General features: G+C 36.9%; 1 protein-coding gene across 1 annotated transcript in view; it reads right to left on the bottom strand.

Annotated features, from left to right (window-relative positions):
- Positions 1–2,528: 2,528 nt before the first annotated feature.
- ALiX (programmed cell death 6-interacting protein-like protein AliX) overlaps positions 2,529–27,221 on the bottom strand; it is a 262,161-nt gene continuing 237,468 nt past the window's right edge. Inside the window, exons 14-17 of the mRNA XM_090373269.1 lie at positions 19,424–19,558; positions 11,375–11,543; positions 4,348–4,584; positions 2,529–2,784 (exon numbers count right to left, since the gene is read on the bottom strand). Of these exons, the coding sequence (XP_090229395.1) occupies positions 2,696–2,784; positions 4,348–4,584; positions 11,375–11,543; positions 19,424–19,558 (630 nt within the window). The 3' untranslated portion in view covers positions 2,529–2,695. The remainder of the gene's footprint in view (positions 2,785–4,347; positions 4,585–11,374; positions 11,544–19,423; positions 19,559–27,221) is intronic.

Raw genomic sequence — 27,221 nt, 5'->3', positions numbered from 1 at the left:
AATCTAGTTTGGACTGATTTAATAACTGCTTTTTCCAATTGTTGCGAGCTTTGGTGTAGACAGAAAATGAAACTGAAGAATTGGAAACAACCCAATTATAATATGCAACATTCTTCTCTTGAACAGCTTTAGCACATTTACTGGAAAACCAAGGTTTAGATAAAGGACGAGATTTTAAATTGGAGTGTGGAATAACGGATTACATTCCTGAAAGAATAATTTCAATTACGCGATCTGAGCAAACGTTGACATCAGAAGTTTTGAAACAGTAATCCAACCAGGGAAAAGAAATCTCACAGGTCATCCCACTTTTGCATTCTTGTAATGCCAAACAACACGAGGTTAGGAATAGCCATGAGATAAAGGCTCCATTGGAGAAGAGACAATCACCAAGTTGTGATCTGATGTGCATAAAGGACAACTCACTTCGACTGTGTACTTAGAACAGTTGTTTGTGAGAAAAAGATCAAGCGTGTTGGCTGTATGATTGTATTGTCCGGTATTCTGGTAGATAAATGAACAATCTGTGCGAGGTCATTAGTAATTGCAAAAGCCTCAGCATCTCGACCAGCTTGGTCTGTGTGAATAGAAAACAGAAGCCAGCTGGAGTTGTGAACATTAAAATCACCAAGGAAAATTACCTCACTGCTAGGAAAGTTGGACTGGAGAAAGTCAAGTTGCAAAGAGAGGAAGTCAAAGAGTTCCAAGTGATTAGTGGAGTTGGGAAAACGGTAGAGACAACAGATGAATTTGACAGAATGAGGTAGAGAGATTTTAAGCCAGAGAAGATCGTAAAGAGGAGATTCCAAATTACCAAGTCTCTGACAGGGAATATCGGAACAGACATATGCACAAGTACCACCTTTGAGGCGAAAGTAATTATACAGCGAATAATTAGGGCAATTGAGATGAGCAGTTGTTGAATCAACCGATAACTGAGATTCTGTCTGAAAAAGTACATGGGGTTTTGGCGGACTGTAAGTGGAAATGGACCATTGAGATTAGATCTTTTCACAGATAAGTTTGCTCTATTAGTTTGACAAGCTACATTCATACTATTTTTGTTCTTTCTTCCAGCTTGTGAAGGGAATGTATTGTTACTTATGTCATATTCCGTCTCCTGATACTACCTCTAACTTCCAAACCTTATAACAACAATATCCACTCTCAAGTTTTTAGTTCCTGGTTATACTCTTGTTAAATAACACTCACATGAAATATGCAGAGAGAGAGAGATTTTAGTCTATGGCAGGTCAAACAAACCTCATCTCACTTTAGAGTGCTCAATGAGATGAGATGTCTGCTGTTGAAATAGGATATTACAAAATACTTTATTTTCATGGGATTTGACACAGACAAAAGCAAAAATGCTGGACATAGATTAATAGACACATTTGTATTATTTTAAGTAAAAGTTATCACATAATTATAAAAATTATAGTTATAAATACGTAACATGAGAGAGAGAGAGAGAGAGAGAGAGAGAGAGAGAGAGAGGGTACAACCATATTATGTATGACCACATGGACAGCATTAAGTGAAAATCATTCCAAAAACAAACAAATAATTAAAGTAAACTAGTCACTAATAAGGAATTTTATTAAATCTTTTCATTTTCTTTATTGTCATAATTATTATTATACATAAAGCAAAGCTATAAAAAATTTACCCTTCTCTGTCTGATATCAAATTTATTGCGTGATAAATTTAAATGAAATATTTTACATTAATTACATTCTTATTCTTTGGCTAGTTATTCAACTGTTCGCATATTTGCAGCATAAAACATAATATCAAGGATTTCAAAACTGTTGACTATTTGCAACTTGTTTCAGTGGAAAAATTTAAAAACTAATAACAGTAGCACAAAACTAATGTAGCTATTTTCTAAAATTCATCTATTTTGACAAGCACAAAAACAAAGGCACAAAATGATTAAATACCCGTAAAACAGATCCATTTTACATTAGCCCCTTGGTTCTCAAATTACAAATGAATGTAATGAATAGTGCAAATGACAAAAGATTCATTTTCACTATGAATTTTTATTAATGGACCTTCAACATTTTCATTCATCTTTCACAGTGAGTTTTATCATTTATTGAAACTTAATATTAAAAAACTACATTTCCAATCTATAAATATATAGATCTAAATTAATCATCCCCTTTCTTTAAAAGAGATGGCTGATTAATGTAATATCTTCGAATGCTGAGCAAGTCCAATATTTTAACTTTGCAAGAATAGATAAATAACCATATTTATAGATAAGTTATTTCCATGTTCAACATTAAGACAATAAAGAATAAACAAAGTAACAATGCTGTAATAAAATTACATTTAGAAATTATTATTGTGACCTATGCTAGGTCATTTTTCAGTCATGTATTCACACATTGACAGACTGCCTGCTATAATAATCATGTGCCAGCTGCTGCTATTTGACTATTTTTGAGAATAAAAAGACGCAAACTATCACAACAAAAAAAAAAAAAAAAAAGAAGCAAGTGCTTCCTCTACATGAAAAGCATTTATCATCTACTGAAGTTTTCCCAAATCATGCATGAAACTTTGTCACTTCCATCATTATTACTTTATTTAAAATGAAAATGGAGCAGCAGCATGAGTAATAGACAGGCTGAATAACTAAGGCTTCAGTAACTGACAATAATAGTACTCTCAAACTATTTTGGGTTCAGTGCCATTGTTGATGTTGCTGAGGATATGGATAAGTTCCAGTAGGATAAGATGGATACTGCCCATATGGTGGTTGACCTTGATAACCTACAAAGTACAGGAGTGTTAAAATTACAAAATATAAAAATAAATTTTTTTTAAAAATAATAATAATTAAAATTCTGGAAAACAAATCAATTTTCATCCATACAAATGATATGCAATCTTAATTTAACACTACTAAACAAAATAGTCTTGTAAACTTAAAAGTAAACACTGTAACTGAATCACTCAATAGAAAAGTTGCTTTTGAATAAAATAAAGGTTGGCTTTAAGAGAGTGGACAATTTGAAGATCTTTTAACTTTTTATTCACAACACATATTGAACAAAGGTTTACTGCAAAACAAAGGTCCTATGAATAAAGAAATTTCTTTCACAAGTGCTAAATGCTAATGCTGTGGGTAATACAAGACAATCCCATCTGAAAGAATTTTGTTCTACATTCTTCTCAGTATATCTCAATCAATGTTCATTACATGTTAATGTCTTTAATTTCTTCTACAGATTGCAGGTAAGGAGAGGGTGTGATGTCAGGTGAACATGAAGGCCAACTCACAGACCCCCCCCCCCACTTTAGCTAACCATCTGTTGTGCTAACCATCTGTTGTGAAAAAGTATCAAGAAATGGAGTTCACATCTTGGCAATAATGGGGCAAGGTGCTGACCCTTTATTTGAATAAAGTGTCCTGCCACAGTGGGGTACAAGAAAGTGGTAGCATAGCTAGATATGACAATACTACAGGATGTCTCAAAAAAGATGTACACACATTAATCAAATATTTAATAATGTGTAATCATTTGCTAATAAAAAAAAATGGTGTTAGTTTCAAAACTAAAATAAAATGAATCCATAATCCAAGTGTGAATCCATAATCCACAATCATCACTATAGCTGATGTTTAACATGAAAACAAACAAAAAAAAAAAAAAAAAAATTAAAATTCTGCTGGAAATTCAAGGATAAGTGTGAAGTTCAGACACTGGAGATCCAAATTTGCCATAAAACTACCATCACAATGTGATTTTCTACCATAGGATGGGGTAACCCCACATTACCACCATGAGAGAGAGAGAGAGAGAGAGAGAGAGAGAGAGAGAGAGAGAGAGAGAGAGAAAGAGAGAGTCAGGATCTATTTTGATAATCATTTGACAGACTGGTAGACAGGCCAACAAGGGGGGTTGTAAAGTATCCCCCCCACATTCACCAGATTTTACCTCACTTGCCCTCTACTTGTGGAACTAACCGAAAGATGTAATAAATGGTAGAAAACCAGCCACACTTCAACAATTAAAGGATGAAATTAAACAAGCATGTGAAGCTATTCAACAATTAAAGGAGAATGAAATTAAACAAGCATGTGAAGCTATCCTAGCAGTTACATTACAGAATGTTTTGTCATTCAGTTATCCACCACTGGTAAACAGTGCTGAGAAGCGTATGCATGCACACGCACTCTTTTCCACTTAGGGTTGAAAACAATGTAGGGTTAGTCTACCAATGAACTTAACTAATACTCTACTATAATCCAATTCAATCATATAAATTTAAATGTGGCAGTTAATTCAAAATAATTTAAACTATATTAAATAATATAAAGGAAAATTTCACCTTGTGGAAAAGTAGGTATTGCTGGCTGCACATATGGATTATAACCAGTTGGCATTGGAGCAGGAGGATATGGGTAGGAAGGATATGTTGGATAAGTTGGATATGGTGGAGGTGGATGGGGAGGATTAACACCACCTTGTGAAGGTGCCACTGGATAAGGTGTGCTTGCTGGAGCAGCTGGTGCAGTAGACTGTGGTGGTGGTGGCCTTGGTGGAGGAGTAGGTTTGTTCATTTGGGCTAAGGAAAAAAAAAAGTGTTTTTTAAAAAAGTAATCTGCAGAATTATATATTTATAATAACTAATAACAAATAACCTAACAAATAACCAACCGTACTTTATAAATATATGAAGTCCTCAATTTATGCTAGCCTATATGTAATTTGGGTAAGCAAATGGAAGTGGGAAAAAAAAAGTGAGAATTATTTGCACTGGCATATGTAACAACTATTTCATAGGGCACAATTCATTATTCTATTCAATGGGCTCCTCAATTTTTTAATCTTTGGTTTCTTATAAATTTTGGTGTACCTTGAACCTGCTTCCCACCCTCATACATTGAGTACATCATCAAAAGGGCTATTTTTCATTAACATCTTTATCTGCCAATGAATATTTTCCCTTTTATCTCTCTACTCCATTAACGGCATTGGAATATTTGTTTAAGTACTAGAAACCATAAGCACTTTTGTCCAGTGCTTTTTCATTAAGCTTCTTTTGATATAGTGAGCCTTCATGCAAACCACCTCAGCTGTAGACAATTTAAGAAAAAGACTTTGTACCAAAAATAATAGTAACAGAAAATTCACGAACATTCTGTTTAGAAATAAAATGGTGTGCCAGCTTGGTTTGTTTGTTTGTTTCGGAATTTATTGGGCACATCGGCAACTATGGCCATAGTGCGCCATGCATATGGTAACTATGCATGTAATTTCTTCTCAAATAGAGAAAATGGAAAGAAGGGACCAGAAAGTTTTTTTTTTTTTTTTTTCCCCTAACTAAAGGAGGTGATATACTTTAATTATCTTGAGAAAGTTATAAATGCTTGAGACATTTGTTTCATTGTTTAAAAGTGAGGCAAGTGTAGGATCTTTTGTTGTGGCTGAAGTGTAAAGATTCTGGCGTTCTCTTGTATATTTTGTGCATTCAACAAGAATGTGTTTCACTGTAAGCATTGTATTACAGCGATGACATTGAGGGGGTATCTCTCCTCTTAAAAGATAACCATGAGTTACATTTGTATGTCCTATTCGCAGACGAACCAATATTACCTCCTGGTGTCGGATTGAACTGAAGCTGGAAGGCCATCGCTCAAGGTTTGGCTTGATACTTCGAAGTTTATTGTTTGGCTGATTTTCCCATAATAACTGCCATTGGCACGTGCATTTTTCCTGGATTATTGGTCGATAGTCTTGATGAGGCACTTTCCACTTGTTCTCGGGTGGAAGGTGAGCTAATTTGGCAGCATTGTCCGCTAGTTCATTTCCAGGGATTGCCATATGTCCTGGGACCCAGCAGAAGTGTATGTTTTTCCCAAGTACTGATAAGGTATGCAGAGAGCTGACTATTCTTTTCACAACTGGGTGGGTGATGTTCATTGTGTTTTTTAGTGCTTGAAGGGCACTTAAGGAATCTGTGAAAATTATGCTGTTGTTAATATCGGAAGACTCGATATGATTCAGTGCAACCTGAATTGCTATTAGTTCTGCGGAAAATATACTGAACTCACGTGATAACTGATAAGCTAATGTGATGTTTGGGAAAACTGCGGTGATTCCAACGTGGACATCATTCTTTGATCCATCAGTATGTACTATGGAAAAGCTAGGAAACTGGTTCACTACTGTATGGTATAGCTGCAAGAAGTTTTCTCTATGCAATGTAGATTTATTCCATTCATGCAGATGTAAATCACATGAGGGAGGAATGATATTCCAAGGAGCAAGAGAGGTGGGAGGCTATGTGCCACATTGTCTAAGGTTAGATTTAGTTCTTCTAAGAGGCGTTTTATTCTCATACCCAAAGGACGATTGCAATTAGGGCGGTTTTGGTATAACCTGGTGTGCTGTGATGAGAAAAGTATCTGCCAATTTGGGTGTTCTGGCATAGATCTAATTTCATAGGCATAATGTAGTATCAGTTGTTGTCGCCTGATCGAGAGAGGAGGTTCGTGTGCTTCAGCATATAAGCTATGTATTGGTGACGTGCGATATGCTCCTAATGCAACGCGTATTCCACTATGATGGATAGGGTCAAGCCAGCGAAGGGCACTAGGTCTTGCTGAACTATAGACTGGTGCTCTGTAGTCAAGTTTTGATCTTATTAATGCTCTATATAGCCGTAATAAAGTAAGGTGATCAGCTCCCCAATTAGTTGCAGAGAGAACCCGGATGATATTTAGTTTTTGTTGACATGAGTTTCTTAGTCTTTTGATATGCTCAACAAAAGTGAGTTTCTGGTCTAAAGTGATTCCTAAGAACCGTATGCTCGGATGAACTGCTATTGGTTGGCGATTCAGTTCTGGCTCTGGATTGGGATGGAGTTTACGTTGGCAGCAAAAATGGATGCAAAATGTTTTTTCCGGACAAAGTTGAAATCCATTAGTCTGAGCCCATGAACAGATCTTATTTATTGCCCCTTGCAACTGTCTCTCAATAGTATTCATGTTTTTTGCATGACACCAAATACTCAGGTCGTCTACAGTGCTTTATCAATAGTGTTTGGAATTTGTCCGGCAATGGTGTTTATTGCAATTATAAAAAGTGAAGCACTGAGTACAGAGCCTTGAGGAACTCCTTCTTCTTGGGAAAATACTTGGGACAGTGAGGTTTTGAATCGAACCTGGAATGTACGCCTGCATAGGAAATTCTGTATGAAAATCGGGAGGTGACCCCGAAGTCCATGGCAATGCAGTTCACGGAGTATTCCATACTTCCACGTGGAATCATAGGCCTTACTGATATCAAAGCAGACTAACACATGGTGTTCCGATCTGAGGAATGCATTTCGAATGGAATTTTATAGTCTGACTAGTATATCTAGTGTAGATCTGTTTTGTCAGACACCGTATTGTGCAGAATGTAGGAGATTGAGATTTTCAAGGTACCAGATCAGTCGGCGGTTCACCATCTTTTCAAGAATTTTGCAAATGCAACTGGTCAAGGCAATTGGTCTATAATGAGTGGGATTTGTAGGGTCTTTACCTGGTTTAGGGAAGGCAAGGACTGTGGCACGATGCCATTGATTAGGGAATTTATCTTCCAGGAAGAGTCTATTGAATAGATGAAGAAGTAACTGTAATGATTCGGTACTAAGTTTCTGAATCATGGAATAGTGAATATTATCTGGTCCTACAGCACTGCGTCTAGATGTTGACAAAGCTCTGTGTAATTCGTGAATGGTAAAAGGTAAGTTGTATTGTTCATCTCCTTTTGAAGAGAAGTTTAACTTTTGTTTCTCTAAACTTGTTTTTAATCTTCTGAAAGTCGGTGTATAACTTTCTATTGCTGATGTTTTTGCAAAGGTTTCACCTAGTATATTGGCAATTCCAGCAGGATCATTTACATTCTGCCCTCTCCATTCCATGATGGGTAGAGGTATCGTTTTATATTTGCCACTCATTTTTCTGATTGCTTTCCAAATTATGTGTAGGCGTTGTTTGATTAATAGTTGAAGTGAAGCGGATCCAAGCAGCCTTTTTATTGCAGCGTCTGACATATCTCGCTCTTGCTCTAGCGCGCTTATATTGAATGAGATTGGTTGTAGTTGGACTCTGGCAAAAAGAATTCCAAGCTTTGCTTTGCTCTTTTTTAGCCACAAGGCATTCATCACTCCACCAGGTTTTTGGATGAATCGGTAATTTTGATGAGGATTTCGGGACAGTTTGTTCTGCTGCATGTAATATCGTTTTTGTGACATAGTCAACTGCTTCATCAGTTGTGGAATTTTGGATTATTTCGGGATCAAGCTTAGTTAATTTTTTATAGGACTGCCAATCTGCTTTTTCAGTGAGCCAATGTGGAATTTTAGTAGGATGATGAGAGGGCTTATTAAGTAATTCAATTATTATGGGGAAATGATCGCTATGTAGCGGATCGTTGTTTATCGTCCACTTTAGAATAGGATATAAGGTTGCTGAACAGATAGACAAGTCTATTGCAGTGCTTGTTCCTGAAGGAAGGTGAACGTATGTAGGTGAACTGTCATTTAGAAGAAGGAGGCTGTTATAGTCTAGACACTGTTCAATTAGTTTTCCTCTTTGGTCGATGTTGTTGTTACCCCATAGAGTGTGATGACCATTTAAGTCTCCCAGAATGAGGAAAGGTGTTGGGAGTTGAGCTATAAGATTGTTGAGATCATTTTGTTGGAAGGTATAGCTTGGTGGGATGTATAAGGAGCAGATTGTCATATGGATGTCAGCTGCCACACGGACTGCTATTGCCTCGAGGGGAGAGTTCAGTAAGACCTGTTTGGCAGGAATATGTGGGTTTGTTAAAACAGCTATACCACCATGTGCAATATTCTGATTGGTTCTGTCTTTTCTAATAATGTTATAACGAGACAGTTTTGGTATATTTTGGGGTTTTAAATACGTCTCTTGAAGGCAGAGACATATTGGTGAGTACTTACAGAAAGATCGTATAGGTCATCGATATTGGCATGGAATCCATGACAATTCCACTGTATTATTCTGTTCATTATTTATCTCTTATTAGACTTTCTGAGCGTTTTCGGGTTGCTGAAGTTTTCTGTTTTTCACTTTTGTTTTTATCTTTTTTTTTGGGAAGGAAGGCCTTTCGGTGTCCATGTCTTCTTCAACAAAAATTTGAAGAACAGGGTCATCTGCTGATTTTTCTTTAGTGTCCATTTGTTGCTGGTGACTAGAAGTTAGGATATGTTTTTCTTTGGGTCCTTGATCCGGAGTCTGGACGTTTTCTTGTGGTATGGTAATTGGTGTATTTACTGCTTGGGTTTGAGTTGCACTGTACAAAGATTTTACGTAATTTGAGAAAGACTGTTTTGGGGATACTGTTAGTTCAGTTTGCGATCCGGTTGATTGGAATTTTTTGGTGGCTTGGGCATACGTAGGTCTGTCTGCACGAGTTGGTGGTGAGATGATTCTTTTTGCTTCTTGGTAAGAAACATTATGCTCAGTTTTATATTTCTGGATAAGTTTCTCACTTTTCCAGCGCTCGCATATTCTGGCATAAGCGGGATGATCTTTTTTGCAATTTGGACATACTGATTGAGGAGCATTACAGTTTTCGCAATCGTGTTCGATTGAACCACACTTCGCGCAAGTAGGGGTTCCCGGCAAGCTGTTTGGGAATGTCCATACTTCTGGCATCGGAAACACCGTAGTGGGTTTGGGACATATGGTCTGACATTACATACCAGATATCCGGCCTTAATGGATGATGGGACGATTCGGTGTGTTTAAAGGTCAAGATCAGATTGCGGTTATGGATCAGATTACCATCTTTTCTCATGGAGATTCTCTTGACATGAATAACTCCTTGTTCTTTCAGTTCTTCTGGCATTTTCTTCTTCAGTTACATCTAGTAAGTCCCAGTTTGAGATCACTCCTTTAGAGGTGTTTAGTGATCTGTGGGGCATTACAGTTACTGGGAGACCTGCAAAAGAAATTTTGTTTTTCAGAAGTCGCTCAGAATGTTTGGTATTAGATGTTTTCAATGAGAATATCTCCTGATCATTAGATGTTTCAATGAGAATATCTCCTGATCTGAGTCTTTTTACGGATTTCGGAGATCCTGCTTTACTTTCCAATTCCTTTTGAATTCTAAAGGGAGAAAGTTTGCCAACTGCATTCTCACCAGTTGAATGGATGATCAGATAGGTTGGAATTGGATATGTCTCTGGCTCAGTTTTTTGGCGCTTTGCCGTTCCTGCTGTGGAACTGTCTTTCTTTTTTGATATCTGGGTTGCATCTGGCAGCCCAGATAAGTCTGAGTTTGATTTACTCATGATATGCTCTTTTTGGCCCTGGGAGATGTCTTTTTCTCCCAGGTTACCAGCCCCGCCACATGGAGGCAAGAGCGGTGCCACCTAGTGACCCAAGCGAAGAAAAGGGTTAGTAATAACTAAAAATAAAAAGAGGGATTAAAGAAAGGTGGCTTTCCTTTCTAGGTTATAGTATTTGAATATATCTATTTAATTATAATATTCAGGAGTTATCGGACTTTCGAAACTCAGGAGAAACGTATTTACAATTAAGCGTACTAGATAATCACTCTGGAAAGGCGCTGTGGTCACTAATATCGCTTGGCACTCGGGGGGCCGTGCCAGCTTGGACATGCTTTCCGATTTGCACATACTGACTAGCTATCCATAAACAAAGGTGAGTTGAACCCTGTTGGCATCATCCCAACTTGGACATGCTTTGCTATTTGCACCAACAGATTGCACATACTGTCTAGATATCCATTAACAAAATGTGAGTTGAACCCTGTTGACACGGCACAAAACAGACATTCATTTTTATCTAAGATGTGGGTTAAACACAGTTCTGGTGCTTTAAAAACATCAGAAAATTCCCAGATGGGTTTGAAAATTACTGTAATGCAAGTATTCTTAAAAACTTCCAATAGCACTTTGTACTACATGCTGATACAGCAAACAAATCACACTGTTTACAAGATACAGACTGTAGGCCAGGAAGCTGGAAGAAAGTTGTTAATTTATTCTGTACTTATTCTGTGCTGTACTTGACTATGTACATATTCAGCAGGTGTTTTATAATAATAGAAAAGTATATCATCGATGTTGCACATCAATGATATACTTGCATCTACTCACATCAAATAAGAAAAAATAATTTGTTCCAAATATTATCTGATATATGTTTTCAATTTTTCAAGCAAGCTAGATAATAAAGCTCACAAAATTCAGGGCTCTTTTTCTACTTGGAAAATTTTCCAGATTTCAGTTCTACTTTTATAAAGTTATTCTAGAGCAATCAGAAGAAATTAAGACAATCATAAAACTGCATAAATATATACAAATTACCTACATGTAGCAACATGATGAGCAGGTGGAGCTGGAGAAGGCTGAGAAGCTTGATTTACTATACTCTGTTGCATATCTCGACATAGTTCATCTTTCTCAGTTTTTCTGGCAAAGCAGAAGTCATTGATTTTGCTTTGGAAATTCACTAGGAGCTGAGTTAAGTCGTTATAAAACTGAAAATTACATGAAAACAAATAAATATCTGTTAATTATCTGTGTACAATAAATTTAAAAAATTAAAAATATACTTAAGGGTGAGACTGACAGTCAATTACCATACAAGACTATGTAATCAAAAGTATTTGGATGCCAACCCATCCAAAAATATTGTGTATTGTGCCAGAAGAACTGCACCTTGGCTAAAATATACCATACCAACATAAATTTGGTGGGACTGCCTGTGCCGTGGCAATATGTCAAAGTTAGTATGGATCAAAGTTCAACATGGGATGGTGACTGGGTAACAGAAATCTTACTGTGCACAAAACTGTGCCTTGTCTACCCCCCCCCCCCCAAATTTGTTGTGGTGGATACGATTTGAAGATAGATCACACATAACACTGCAACAGCAGTGTGAAGGGGAGGGAGTTGGATCAGGAGCTTGGGCTGAAAATCAAAAACAATAAGCTCCCTCATTTCCTCCTACTTTGTAGAAGGAAATGGAGGCAAATTCTGGATGACACCTATTGGAAGTTGAAGGCTGTCATATACACCAAAAGTGACTCTTCTCTGTATAAGGTATTTTAAATAAAATTTCTTTTTGAAACTATGTGTATGCCCAAAGGTAAGGCCCGTAGAGTTCAGTTATCACCTCAATAGTGTAATCTACACAAGTTGTAAATGGTTATGATTCTTGGCATCACCAAGAAGTTGCTGAAATGGTAGATAGGAAATAAGAGGAGCAGAATGAAAGTGATGCCTTCTATTTTTTTTATTCAGAAAATTTAATTCCTACAACTATGCCTTTTACATCAATTAATCCTCAATCATTAATAAAAACACTGTTATTTTTCCACAAAGTCGTTATCATTTTCTATGCACTTCCACCATCTCAAAGTCAGACACTGTGTTCCAATCCTGTAAAAGTCCTTACACTCTTGCTCTGGTCATTATCCATAAAATGGGTTCCACAGAGTGCATCCTTCAGTGGCCGAAGAGGTGATAGTCAGAAGGTGCAAGATCCGGACTACAAGAGGGGTGAGGAAGAATAGTGCACTCTGGTTTTGCAATGGCCTCCATCATGTGCAGAATGGTCTGGGGTCGTGCACTGTCATGGAGAAGAACCTCATTAAGATTTTTGTCTGGCCGAACTCTATGGATGCAAGCTTTCAACTTCAACATTTCCATATATTGATCTGAATTGATTGTGGTGCCACATTCCAAGAAGGCCCACAAGCAAGACCCAAGCAAGCTTGTCAACAATGTCACTTTCTCCACTCTTAGTGTCTTACCCAACGTCTAACTGTACTCACATCCACAGTATTGTCACCATAAACATTTTTGAGACGTGTATGGATTTTGATAGATGTCACTTCTTCCTTGGTAAGAAATCCAATCACCACTCTTTGCTTGATACATATATCTGTAACATCCACCATTTTGAACTACACGTGTGCTGCTGCACCGAGACTGATCACAGCGCCATTCAGTATGGTGAAACTAGCTACCTCTAGTGACCACTCAGTGAGGCAAAATGATCTACAGTGACACATTTGAAAGTGAAAAATTTGGAGACATTATTTTCATACTGGCCCTCGTAAGTGCAATACAAAGTTGGATGCATAGAAAGCCAGAAGAGTAGCAGGAAGGGATGGGATGGGATGGGATTTTGATTTTATTGGCGCAAAAACGGTAGCAGGAAGGAAAATGGACTATATTACATAAGGAGTGCATATTCCAATAGGCCATCTTACTAAAAGATATATAACAGATTGCAATTATAAGACAAAAGTATTACTGACACCACACTGAGGGTTAACTATAACCCACTTTGATGTGCTTATTGCATTCTATTGAGAATAGCTATCTTGCATATAAGTTATGACAACAAATGATCAACTCTTTAGAAATATAAGAGACGGCATTTTCTGCTGTAGTGCCAAGAACACGAGAGTTTAAACTGGGGAAAACTCACCTGCTCTGATGAATCATACCAACTGTGATTGTTTGTTTTTGGGTTTATCAAAGTATCAGCAGTTGTATGGCTCCATTCTTATTTTAAGAATGTCATTAGTTGGATGAATGTTAAAAATAAGTGTAATCTAGTTGCCATTTATAGATGGTTCTGTTGCAAATTCTTTTTAGGAAGGAGACTTCTCAGCTTTTAGTTTTCTGTGAGTTATAAATAGTAAAAAATTCCCAAATGATATATCACACATGACACACCAAGAGAGTTCTTTTCCTCTGGGACTATGTGCATGAGCGATATATATCTGCCTGGTTTATAGCTGAGCTATTACAATTCTTGACAATTTGCTCCAAGCTCGATAGCCATGACCAAAGAACTTGGTTTGGCACACTTCACAGTTTGCTGGGTATTTGTCAGCTCATATGCCACTCATTAGAGGCAGATGATTCAATTTCCCATTGACAAATGAAAGCATTTTTAAATTCCTCTACAGCTGAAATTGTAGACGGTGATGTCAGGCAGAGGGAACAGGGTTTTCACTATGATTTATTCTGGATTCTTCGGCTCACAAGTGTGTGCGCGCATACAAGCACAAATTTTGGGCTTGCTAGCTTACTTGTCACTGGTATTCACAATGCTTCAGATTATCTGCTTAATATTTTCATTTGGTAATTTTTGCCAGTGATAAAGTTGTGTGGTAGCTGACTTAGTATCCAGTAGAATATTTCTCTCTCTCTCCTTTGTCCAGAAAGGAGAGATAAAGAGGCAAAGATTGCTAAGTTCCCTCTGGAACTTAGATTTAGATATTTTTGACTCTGAATTGTATTCAAAGTAAAAAAAAAATACTAAATTTAAATCTAGATGATCACTGTTAGGAAAAAAAAGTACTGAGTGTGGTAGTGTTCACATAGTGGCTATTTAAATTCTTACATTTTAGGGAAAATATAACCTGAGCAGACTTCTGTGGGTTGATTTGAAGGTTGAAGCTTGCAAGGTAAGTTTCAAGATTCCTAAACTGTGAATTTATCCTGTTGCTGAGCTGAGCAGGGTTGTCTCCAGGGTTAACTTGTGTCAGCAGTTTGAGGTCATCAGCATAGCATAAGAGGCCATTTATGGAGGCAGTGATGGGCACAATAATAGCCGTGAATAGAACACCAGATAGGACACGACCCCCTGCAGAACTCCAACAGTAATGTCACAGGATAGGGTGTGTTGTTCTCGATGGAGAATAAGTGTTCTGTGACAGAGCAAAGGTTCGAGAAAGTATAACATATCACCTTGAATGCAAAATTTTTCTTTAAGTAGGAAGAGTAAGGCAGGGATTGACACAGCATCAAAGGCTGCACTTACATTGAGATATGTAGTTGCAAGCTCAGCTCTTTGTTTGAATGCTGAGAGGGTGCATTCAGTGGTAGCTGCCAAGTTGGTAATTGACGATTTTCCTGGGATGGCGTAGTGGATGTCTGGAGGATTTGGTGAGTAATTGTGGTTAGCAAGGATTTTTGTGAATTTTTAGCAGACTGGAGGCAATTGGAGATGGGTCTAAACTGGCTGACGTGTGTGGCAAATTGGTTTTTAGAGATGGGGTACACTCTGTACTTATTCCATTGTGATGGGAAGTAATGATCAGTGAGACAACTGGCGTAGATTGAGAGAAGGGGAGGGTCTATGATGAAAGTACTCAAACATTTAATCATAAATTTCAGAATTCCATCCTCTCCTGTTGTGGGAAGGGAATTGATGGCCTGTGTGAGCTGCTATTTTGTGATCCAGATAGTTGCTAGGACATCTGAAGGATGTTCATAGTCATGCTGAAGAGTTGCAGACAGGACTGCTGTTGCCTTTGAGAACCTGGTGATGTGTTTGAGCCATTCTTGAACATCACGCATTTGACTGGCTTTGCAATATGGAGCAGCATAGAATGGCTTTCTTTTTCTCAGAGTGCAGTCTAAGTTTTCTTGGGTTGCTGCAGCTTTTTTTCAATTAAAGTGGGCCCTGGCATGGGAAAATGCAATTCTGTCCTGATTGTCATTTGAAAGCTTCCATTTCTTGTGTAGCAATTATTTTTCTCTGAAGCTTTGTTGAGGTCAGGAGTCCACCACAATCTGGAGCGAGGAGTCACTGTAACTCATTTGGTAGCAGCATAGTAGGTTCCATATAAGGTCGCAGTCAATGAGGACATAGCAGAGAATACAGGATGCTGCTTCCACACAGAGTTGAAGATTAAGGTACTTGGTTTAGCTATTTTTTGTCAGGGATGTTGAAGTTAGGTACCTCCAATAACCATATCAAGACTATAGGCTGGTGATCTGACTGGAAGAATGCAATGGGATCGTCATCAGCTGTGCATGTTAACAAGAGCATTAGGAATTGCTACTAGGTGGTCTTATAACTACATTCAAAAAACTTCTTTATACATACTACTGGCCAAAAAATTAGAAGCCTTTCACAACTGGCATCAAAAGATAATTTAAATATATGGTATGAAAATGTAGTTGTCACATGGGTATGATCACTAATTCTTCGGTATCAGATAACACTGTCCTGGAGCTTCTTAGTCAATTGATCATGGGGAAAAATAGGCGATTTTTCTGATTTTCAGAAAGGTGTTATGATTCGAACACATTTAGCAGGAGCCACAATTGAGAAAACAGAGGAAATCACTGTCTGTGTCAAAAGCAACCATCTCAAAGCATACAATGACTGGAAGATAAAAGGAGAATGCAGCTCTAAAAGGAAGAAATGTGGCAGAAAGTAAAGTCAGTAATCCAAGAATGAGACCACAGGAATTTAAAGAGAATTGTGTGAAGAATAGAAGGTCAATGCAACTGATGTTTGTTTCTCAGCTGTATTATATTTGTTAGGCTTCCTTAAATTCTCTTTTGTGTTTGCTTTCAGTAGAGAGAATATGTGGCTTCTTCAGGGGTTAAAACCAAATGCAATCTCGAAAGTGAAGAATGCAGTGCACATAAAGCTCTCTGAAGCAATTGCTCTGTTGACAACTGGTAATACTGATAAAGGTGGTTGTCCTTAATAAAAGAGAATACAACAGGTAGCCCAACAGATAACACAAATAATGGGAACTCAAAAAACACCATAAAAGAAGGATGAAGAAAACTATCTAAGCAATCTTCAATGCATGTAAGACTAACAAGACCACTGACAAACACATCAACTATAACAATCCTAAATCCCTTTTTATTTTTTGGTAACAAGACCCACACAGACCTGGGCTTCTCGTTGGTCACCTAGCACCAGTGTTTTTTTTGAAGTCATGCAAAAACTTTTGTAAAATTGAAATTCATGCTAACAAAAGCTAACTTTAAATGAAAGGGAAATAAGTGGTTAGTCATTATTAGAAGTTAAATGATAAGAATACACTGTTACACCACATAAATATATGAAGGGCATTCAATAAATTATCTACCTGCCTATGAAGGAAATGAGATAGAGGCAAAAATCTGGTTTTATTTTTCAATGCACTCCCTGAACTTCAATACACTTGTTCCATTTTGTTGGCAATGAGGAAATACCAGGAAAATAAAATTCTTTGCCCTGTCCCATCAAAGAATGCAGAAACAGCAGACTTCAGTTCATTATTATGAACTGAAGTTTTTCTTGGTGTTGAAACAGTAAATAGTCATTGGGGGAGGGGCAGATCTGAACTGTAAGGTGGAGGATTGGTAAGTTCTGTAAAGTCAGTCTCTCAAAGCAGCAGCAAAAGCATGTGACCTGTGCACTGATGAGTTGTCCTGAAAAAGCAGCACACCTCTGGAAAGTTTGACTTTTTCCTTATGACATTCCTCAGGTTGTACAGTAGGGATGGAATGCATATGACTCTCCAGTGACTGTCTGCTTGTGTTCCAAGTAGTGAATGTACAAAATTCCCTTAGCATTCCAAATATTGGTGGCCATAATCTTTCCAGCTAAAGGTTGTGTCCGAAATTTTTTGAGTGGAACCCTTGAGCTTCCATTGCATTGATTCTTGCTTTGTCTCAGGATCCCAGTGACGATTGCATGTTGCACTGACCTTAGTTATCCCCCAGGTGTTCGTGGGGGTATAACTGTTCCCTAGAGATCTGGGACATCTTTAAATGTCTGTATTCAGCACAAGGGTTTCCACAGCTTGGCACATTTCTGGAGTGGTTGCTGCCACAGGCCTTCCTGAGAATGGATCATATTCGATGGACTCTATACCCCACTTGAATTGTTTTCACCAGAATTTCAACTGGTACTCTGAAGGTGCACTGTTGCCATACACAGCCACCATACTTTCATGAATGGCCTTTGGCCCATTTCCTTCTTTGGTGAGAAAATTGATGACTAAACAATGCTCCAATTTCAGAAAATCTATAATTTGATACAGGTGTTGTTCTTCTTTCAGTTAGCAGCACAACCTAAAAACATAGTTGTATCAAAATTAGTATGATTCAAGTTGAGATATGTAGGAACATGATAAATCATGGATCACTGAAATATAACCATGAGAAAAGCGTTAGGTAGATAATTTATTTAATGCCCTCATATTTTAAAATGTTTACTGTAGTGTTATTTCATCAATCTATACTTAATACAGTTGGCTATTTAATGTAAAATTTAACAATTTATATTAAATTTTGGTATTATAATATGATATGTTTCCTTTTATTATTTAAAAGGAAACAAATTTCCTTTTATGTTTCCTATGTATTAAAAGAATTTCTCAGCATTTTCTGTATTGTCACAGGTCCTTAGCTATTAATTACTCTTTATATCACATAGATTTGTTTGTTGTAACTCCCAATTATCTGCAGTTTTTCCTTCAGAAGCCCTTTTCTTTTCTTTAATTATGTTACTCTTTAGAGGGCTGTGAACTGCTAACTGTTAAGTTCAATGCTGTTACTACATCAAATGCACACTTTCAGAGAAACTGCATCTCACATTACTGTAATTGTTTTGTAACTGGTTTCTTTCTTCTAAAGACTCCCCACCAGAGGCCTGAAGAAAAGGTTCAGCAAAACAGTGAAATGTAGCCAACTGTTTTAAGTGTAGACTGATGTGATAACACTTCAATAAACATCTTAAAATATGGTGAAACAGTGAATTCATTTTAACTTCTGATTATCTTTTTGAACAGTCAAAAAGGTATGAAGGAATAAAATATCAGATAAAACAACATATTGTCCTGTTTTTGCTCATGACAAGTTAAGTTTTAACGATAAAGAAATGAGAAAAGACACTGACATGCAGTTAACCTGAAGATTTTGTTAATAAAAATTCAAGGCTAAACCCCCTCAAAAGACTGCAGGAAAATTTAGAGACATAAGCCAGATAAGGTGCAAAAGCATCTTGTCTATATACAGTAAATTAACTGAAGTTATTATTATAGTGGCATCGTTTTATTACATCTCGCATTGCAAATACCTTTATGAGTTGTCCATCCCATTATACTTCGAATAAGTAACACCTCTCAACATAGAAGACTACTGTTACTGATTCTCAGTGGATACCACCACCCAGATGACCCTCTCTGGCTCTTCATCAGTGGATGGGTAGATACCTGATGGTATTATATTACTGCTTGCCCACCGATTAAGAGCTGAATAGCCCACCCTGAAATGGCCATCTGGGTGGTATTCACTGAGAACAACTAACAATAGTCTTCTCTATTGAGGAAATGGTACTTGTTGTGAAGGTATTCACAATATGAGATGGGATGCAATGAAACAATGCCACTATAATAACTTCGGTTAATTCACTACATATAGACATAATGCAGTTGCACTAACTTATATGCCTGTGGATTTAGTTATTTTGTTGTGAGGAATATAGATAAACACATAAAATTGCCTTAAGTTCATTAAAAAAAAAAAAAAAAAAAAAAAAAAATCACAATTCTAAAATGAAAATAAAAGCTATGAAATGACTACACGGAACAACACTTACTTTAGTACCTTCTTGAAGGTTTGCTGTAAGTTCCATATAAGCATCATGGGCAGCAGCAAGCTCACTCAACACAGTTTCTCTATTAGTTGAACTCTCAGACGTATTTTTTTGTCTGCAAAATTCTGAATTTGTATTCTGTTCAAAAATATCAAAAATGCATATCAGTAAAAATAAAGTAGACACAATAAGATTATAATAGTCAATATTTTATCGCATACAAAAAAAAACTACAATATTTACTACTTAAACTTCTTTAGGAATATTTAAAAAGTCAATTTTTTTAATATTTCTGAAAACAAAAAATTCTACTCATATTTCAAATAACACAAATTTATAGTCTTAATAAATACAGTAAACCTATGGCTTTATGGACTAATAGGGAGAAATAATTTTCTCCCTATTAGTCCAGCAAATTATTTTCTACTGTGTATCAACATGAAATATGACAATTCAGTTCTCAGTGAAAGAAATATAACCAAAATCATTAGATAAACACGTATCTATATTACCCTTATCTCCCCAGACTAGCAGATGTTATTTTATTTGGTCATGACATGTACTTTATGTTAGAAACAGAGGACACTATACTGTCATCTTGTTGTGCAATTCTGGTGGTTGACACTTGAGAAGGACACCAGGATTTTACGATACACAACAATTAGATAGTATGAATCAGAGCTGTAATACTCAATATGTTCTACGTTGATAATAATATTAGTAAATTAATAAGAGGAGTTTACCTCAATATAGTACGTGGAACACTTCCGTATGATACCCTCCAGAAATTAAAACGGAAAAAACGAAAAAATCGACAACTTACCGGTACATTAAAGTAAAATATAAATAATTAAAGTAAAATATAAATAATTAAATAATCAATTTAACACAATTCAAAATCAATTCAAAACAATTAAAATTCAAATTAACGCAATTAAAAGAATCTAACGAAAATATTCAAAACGATTTTCCTTCCTGAAGCTGACAATGCTTTTCGACCGACTGTCGTGATCACAGGAATGAAAATTACCGAATCAGGCTAAACCTGCAACTTAAATAGTGATTATGTGTCTTCGCGCATGCGCGTAAAGGTCCACGCATCGGAGATCAAATATGGCCGCCGAACATTAACAGAATTCTCGTGTAATTTAATTTCAACGGTTTCTGCAATTAATAGTCGCGTATAATTACGTTGAACGTTAAGTATTTTGGCCTCGTTAAATAAAAAAGTATGTTTTTCGTTAATGGCATGAAAGGCTAATTCTGACGCTGCTGAACGAGAAGCACGAACAGAGGCTTCGTGTTGATTTACACGGATATTAAGAGAAAACCGCGTGGAACCCTGATAAGACGAGTCGCAATCACCGCAAGAAATGTTGTATACTAGATCATTAATTTGTGTTGCGAACGCCGAAAGAACCGAGCGATTGTTCAGTATAGTGTGTAACTTCCGTATAGGCCTAGCTATAATTTTAAATTCGGTATCTTTAAAGAATCTGTTAAGCTGTTTGTGCCACTGTTCAACATATGGGACAGAAATAAAGTATTTTTTGATATTACTATTGTTGATTGGTGCAGTATTTTGTATCCTATCCTTAGCTTGTACCCTAATTCGATTTATTGTGTTAATGGGATAACCCCTGTTCAAGAATCTGCTAGTTAATATTTGTATTTCTGAGTCTAAAGCAGAATCCGTCGTTGAATATTTATAGGCATTTAGAAATTGATTAAAGATAATCGATCTTTTGTAGGTGAACGGGTGGTAGCTATTATAATGTAGAAGCATACCGGTGTTTGTGGGTTTTCGATAGATGCTAAATTGTATTTTGTTCGAGTCCCGGGTAAGCGTGAAATTTAGAAAGTTTAATGACTTAGTATCCGTATCTTCCCTTTCCAGTGTAAATTTGAGTCTAGAATGAATATTGTTAAACGAATGTAAAATATCTTGGATAGTACTACTATCGGTAATAACTAGAACATCGTCTAAATACCTCCCATAGTATGTGATACGGGGACGAAAAGGTGTCAAATGTATCTGCTCAATCGTTGAGAGATAGATCTCTGACATTAAGCCACTCAGGCTCAAACCCATTGGTAATCCAAAAATTTGTTTGTACACCTTGTCTCGAAAGGTGATGTAGTTAGCCTCAACTAATAGTTTAATTAAGTGTAAAATCTCCTTTATAGGCAGCTTCGTATAATTAATCGGTGTCGAGTTTTTATTTAACATATCCCAAATAATATCTAATGTGTATTCAACGTTTACATTCGTATATAATGATGTAACATCTAATGAGAATAAATTGTCATTGTCGCCGAGTCTACAGTCTTTAAGATTATTAAATAATGTATCGTAATTCTTAATCCCAAATTGTATAACCTGTCTAAAAGGTTTTATAATGTTATATACACGTGTGGCTAAGGCTGAAAATGCCGAGTTCCTGTAGGAAACAATAGGTCGAATCGGAAATCCGGGTTTGTGTAATTTTACCTGACCAAAAAGTGCAGGAATATTGTATGTTCTGGACTTCAATTCCTTCAACTGAACCATAGTAATGTAGTCGTTTTTACGATATGTGGTTAACGTTTTATTGTATTGATTTACCAAATTGGTAAACAGTGTCGGGTCCACTTCACAATAAGTGGAGCTATCAGATACAACTGAATCTAACTTATTAATATAATCATGTTTATCTAGTATTACCACTGTATCTCCTTTATCTGCCCTCTGTATAATAATGTCCTTATTTTCTCGAAGTTCTCGTAAAGCTGAACTGTCATGTGTATTCAATTTAGGAAGTCATGTTTCTTTTATGTTATTCACTACTTGGTTAACTTGTTGAATAAATACATCTTTTTGTGGAACACTACGAAGTCCAAATTCAAAATCAATTACGCATTGTTTTTTTGGCAGCTTTCGAGGTGGTAAATTATAATTTAATCCTTTGGATAAAAGTGAAATCTGGTCCTGCGATAGTGTACACGAGGAAAGATTTGTAACCTGTTGATATGTCGGTTCGTTGGATACTGGGTGAGGGGGTGTTCGTGAACTAGCCGATATATTCTGTGGTAGTGCGTTATGTGTCTGTGGGGGGGATGTCACCCAACTCGTGTGAACTTGGTCGCAAGCTCGCGACAATGTGTTAGAATTCGCATGAACGTGTCTTGAACTATTCGATAATGTTTGCAACTTATTAACGTGTCTGTTTTTTATTTCTGAGGCTTGTGCTTCCCGTCGCAAATCTATGGAGGTCTTCAATACAGACCAATCGTTCGGATGTAGATAATTTTTTAATTTATCGCGAAGCTTCCTAACCTGGGAAAGGTATTTTTGTTTATCCGAATATCGAGATTTTAAGGCAAGCTTAACAATATTACGTGATGTCGCCAGTGATAGTTGTTTTATGCCTGAAATTTTTTGATTTAAATTTACCCTGGCAAACTTCGGAACGATGTTGTTTTGAAGGCAATATTTTAGGAAAGAAATATGGTAACTTTGGGCCGAGTACCTTAGTGTAGATTTAATGTAATTTTGTACCAAGCCATTCAAAAAATCTCCCATAATTGTGTGTATCGATTGTATACTATTGTACACATTAGATATTATTTGGGATATGTTAAATAAAAACTCGACACCGATTAATTATACGAAGCTGCCTATAAAGGAGATTTTACACTTAATTAAACTATTAGTTGAGGCTAACTACATCACCTTTCGAGACAAGGTGTACAAACAAATTTTTGGATTACCAATGGGTTTGAGCCTGAGTGGCTTAATGTCAGAGATCTATCTCTCAACGATTGAGCAGATACATTTGACACCTTTTCGTCCCCGTATCACATACTATGGGAGGTATTTAGACGATGTTCTAGTTATTACCGATAGTAGTACTATCCAAGATATTTTACATTCGTTTAACAATATTCATTCTAGACTCAAATTTACACTGGAAAGGGAAGATACGGATACTAAGTCATTAAACTTTCTAAATTTCACGCTTACCCGGGACTCGAACAAAATACAATTTAGCATCTATCGAAAACCCACAAACACCGGTATGCTTCTACATTATAATAGCTACCACCCGTTCACCTACAAAAGATCGATTATCTTTAATCAATTTCTAAATGCCTATAAATATTCAACGACGGATTCTGCTTTAGACTCAGAAATACAAATATTAACTAGCAGATTCTTGAACAGGGGTTATCCCATTAACACAATAAATCGAATTAGGGTACAAGCTAAGGATAGGATACAAAATACTGCACCAATCAACAATAGTAATATCAAAAAATACTTTATTTCTGTCCCATATGTTGAACAGTGGCACAAACAGCTTAACAGATTCTTTAAAGATACCGAATTTAAAATTATAGCTAGGCCTATACGGAAGTTACACACTATACTGAACAATCGCTCGGTTCTTTCGGCGTTCGCAACACAAATTAATGATCTAGTATACAACATTTCTTGCGGTGATTGCGACTCGTCTTATCAGGGTTCCACGCGGTTTTCTCTTAATATCCGTGTAAATCAACACGAAGCCTCTGTTCGTGCTTCTCGTTCAGCAGCGTCAGAATTAGCCTTTCATGCCATTAACGAAAAACATACTTTTTTATTTAACGAGGCCAAAATACTTAACGTTCAACGTAATTATACGCGACTATTAATTGCAGAAACCGTTGAAATTAAATTACACGAGAATTCTGTTAATGTTCGGCAGCCATATTTGATCTCCGATGCGTGGACCTTTACGCGCATGCGCGAAGACACATAATCACTATTTAAGTTGCAGGTTTAGCCTGATTCGGTAATTTTCATTCCTGTGATCACGACAGTCGGTCGAAAAGCATTGTCAGCTTCAGGAAGGAAAATCGTTTTGAATATTTTCGTTAGATTCTTTTAATTGCGTTAATTTGAATTTTAATTGTTTTGAATTGATTTTGAAGTGTTAAATTGATTATTTAATTATTTATATTTTACTTTAATTATTTATATTTTACTTTAATGTACCGGTAAGTTGTCGATTTTTTCGTTTTTTTCCGTTTTAATTTCTGGAGGGTATCATACGGAAGTGTTCCACGTACTATATTGAGGTAAACTCCTCTTATTAATTTACTAATGATACACAACAATATAATCATGTATATAATACTGACTCTTTTTACTTCTCTTATCCTTACAACTTTTATTTATTTATATACAGGGTTATTCAAAATGAAGTCCGGGGTTTCAGAATTTTTTTTTGGGAAAGTGCATGTGTCACAATCATTTGTAGCCATCTCGAAAGAACGCATAATATCTCAAGTTTCGTTCCCACGCTCATGATGTTCAGTATGCTGAACGGCTAACCACCAGATGGCATTGGACGCATACCGCTGTGCAGTTGTTTGTTTGCCTGTGACGTCAGTACTGCTCTGTTGCGACATGGCTTCGGAGTGTAATGAGAAAGCTTTTACTGTGTTGGAGTTTCATGTATACTGTTGTGCAATGCCACTTTCAGACAAAATTTAAGAAAGATCCGCCGACGGACAAGACAATTAAACGATGGTATACGCAGTTTAGGATGTCTGTGCAAGGGGAAAGTCCCGTCGCTCGCCCATATCAGATGCTAATGTGGAACGCATTAGGGAAACTTTTCTAAGGAGCCCAAGGAAATCCGCTACGAGGGAAAGCAAAGAACTTGCTTGCCCTCGTAGTGGAACATCCCACAAACTACAGTTTGGTGTGTTTTGCAGAAGCGATTACTAATGAAACCATATCGTCTAACCCTGTTGCAGTCTTTGAAATCAGATGATCTGTGCACTGCAGTGCAGAGCCGCATGGAACAAGATGACACGTTTGCTGACAGAGTGATTTTTTCTGATGAATCGACCTTCCATTTGTCGGGGAAAGTGAATAAGCAGAATGTGCGATTTTGGGGGACATCGAATCCGCATACACATGTGGAACATGAGCAGGATTCTCCAAAAGTAAATGTCTTTTGCACCATATCTCAAAGGAAAGTTTATGGTCCATTTTTCTTTTGTGAAAAGATTGTAACTGGGGAGATTTATCTGGATTTATTACGCATATGGCTTCTACCCATGGCGCCTCCGTAGCCAGGTGGGAAGGAGCAGCAGTGCGTAGCACACGCTTCTTGATTAGACCGCGGTTCGAGCCCGTCACCACCAAATACGGAGGATGCGGAAAGGTCAGGGAATGACCACCGCATATCCCAGAGCAATATGGCCTTAGTTGCTAATGCTCCTAAAAACCAAATAACATAACATAGCTTCTATCCCAACTACAGGATGATAGTGCGAACTTCATCCTACAGCAAGATGGTGGCCCATGTCACTTCCATCACATAGTCCGGAATTTTTTAAACCGCCATTTACCGCAGCGATGGATCGGATGTGGGAGTGCTGCAGATCAGCAGATCGAATCCTGGCCACCTCCGTCTCCCGACCTAACTGCGATTTCTTCCTGTGGGGTTTCGTAAAGGATAACGTTTTTGTGCCTCCCTTACCTGTGACTATACCAGAACTGAAAGATCGGATCACCAAACCCACTGACAGCATCACTCCTGACTTACTAAGCCGTGTATTGGAAGAATTCCTTTTCCGAGTTGATGTCTGCCGGATCACTAAAGGCTCTCATATTGAACATTTATGAGGTATGTAAAAAAAACTTCATTACTATACTTGCATTCTGGAAATATTTCTTTCTTCCTATGTCTGCTCATGTGTGTACAGGAATTGTTTGAAACCCTGGACTTAATTTTGAATAACCCTGTGTATATATATATATATATATATATATATATAACAAAAACTTTCTCACTAAAGGACCACTGCACATAGGTTTTCTTCTTTCATAATAACATTTGGAGTCCTCACAATTAAACTGACAGAACAGATGTTGCAAAACACCTATTGCTTCCTCTCTTTCTTTATTAACACCAAGAAGTACTGCAAATTGGCTACAAAAAATTTCAAATTTGAAAATGATACACTGCCAACTGATGAAATTTGTACTACCACAGCATTTATAAGAGCATTATTTTTCAATGGGGACTTGTGTGCCATATATTCACATGCAGCAATAACTTACTTTCTCACTGAACAAATGAACAGAATCTTATCTTGTATTAGACTCTCCATGGCCTTGGCACAAGGAATGCCAGTGACTAAGTCAGAATTATCCTTCTAGTTTTTTATGGTAATCAACTTCCAAAACAGTAGTGAAAGACTTAAACTGTTGTATAATAAATTTGGACTTGGTTATTCAAGCCAGGAACATGAACTGCTTTTCTGCATGAGTGAGGGTAACATGAATTTGGGGTTTCTCTCAACAGAAGTTTGCAATTCAGACATTTTTCTTGGGTTCAAATTAAGTTCATCAATTTGTTTTTAGAAACTTGGACTGTGAAATGGATTTGAACATGAGACAGATGATCATTCTTACTTTTCAATTTGGTGACTCCAAGAATGCTCATGCGGTTATTTATATATTTAAATAGTTTGTCAAAGGTTGCCACTGTTCTACCAGTCTAGCTACACAAGCTTTCTTGCTATTTCAGTTTTCATGCTGCTATAACAGGTATATTATCAACACCCAGATGCCAGACAGTCTTTTAAAGGAATCCCATATGCTTTCAGATTGTTCACATTCAGAAGGTGCCTAAAGTTGGACCTTATATAGTCACCTTTAAATTCTGGGATTGAGAGCAACCCAAAATAAGATATAGCTTGGAATCACTTTGATTACTGCCATCTTCTTTCCCCACCTGGCTATGGAGGTGACGGGCTCGAA

The sequence above is a fragment of the Mastigoproctus giganteus genome, chromosome 1 (genome assembly GCF_048544385.1).
Source record: "Mastigoproctus giganteus isolate SK-2022 chromosome 1, ASM4854438v1, whole genome shotgun sequence".
Lineage (NCBI taxonomy): Eukaryota > Metazoa > Arthropoda > Arachnida > Uropygi > Thelyphonidae > Mastigoproctus > Mastigoproctus giganteus.
This window is presented reverse-complemented; position numbering and strand designations above follow the sequence as displayed.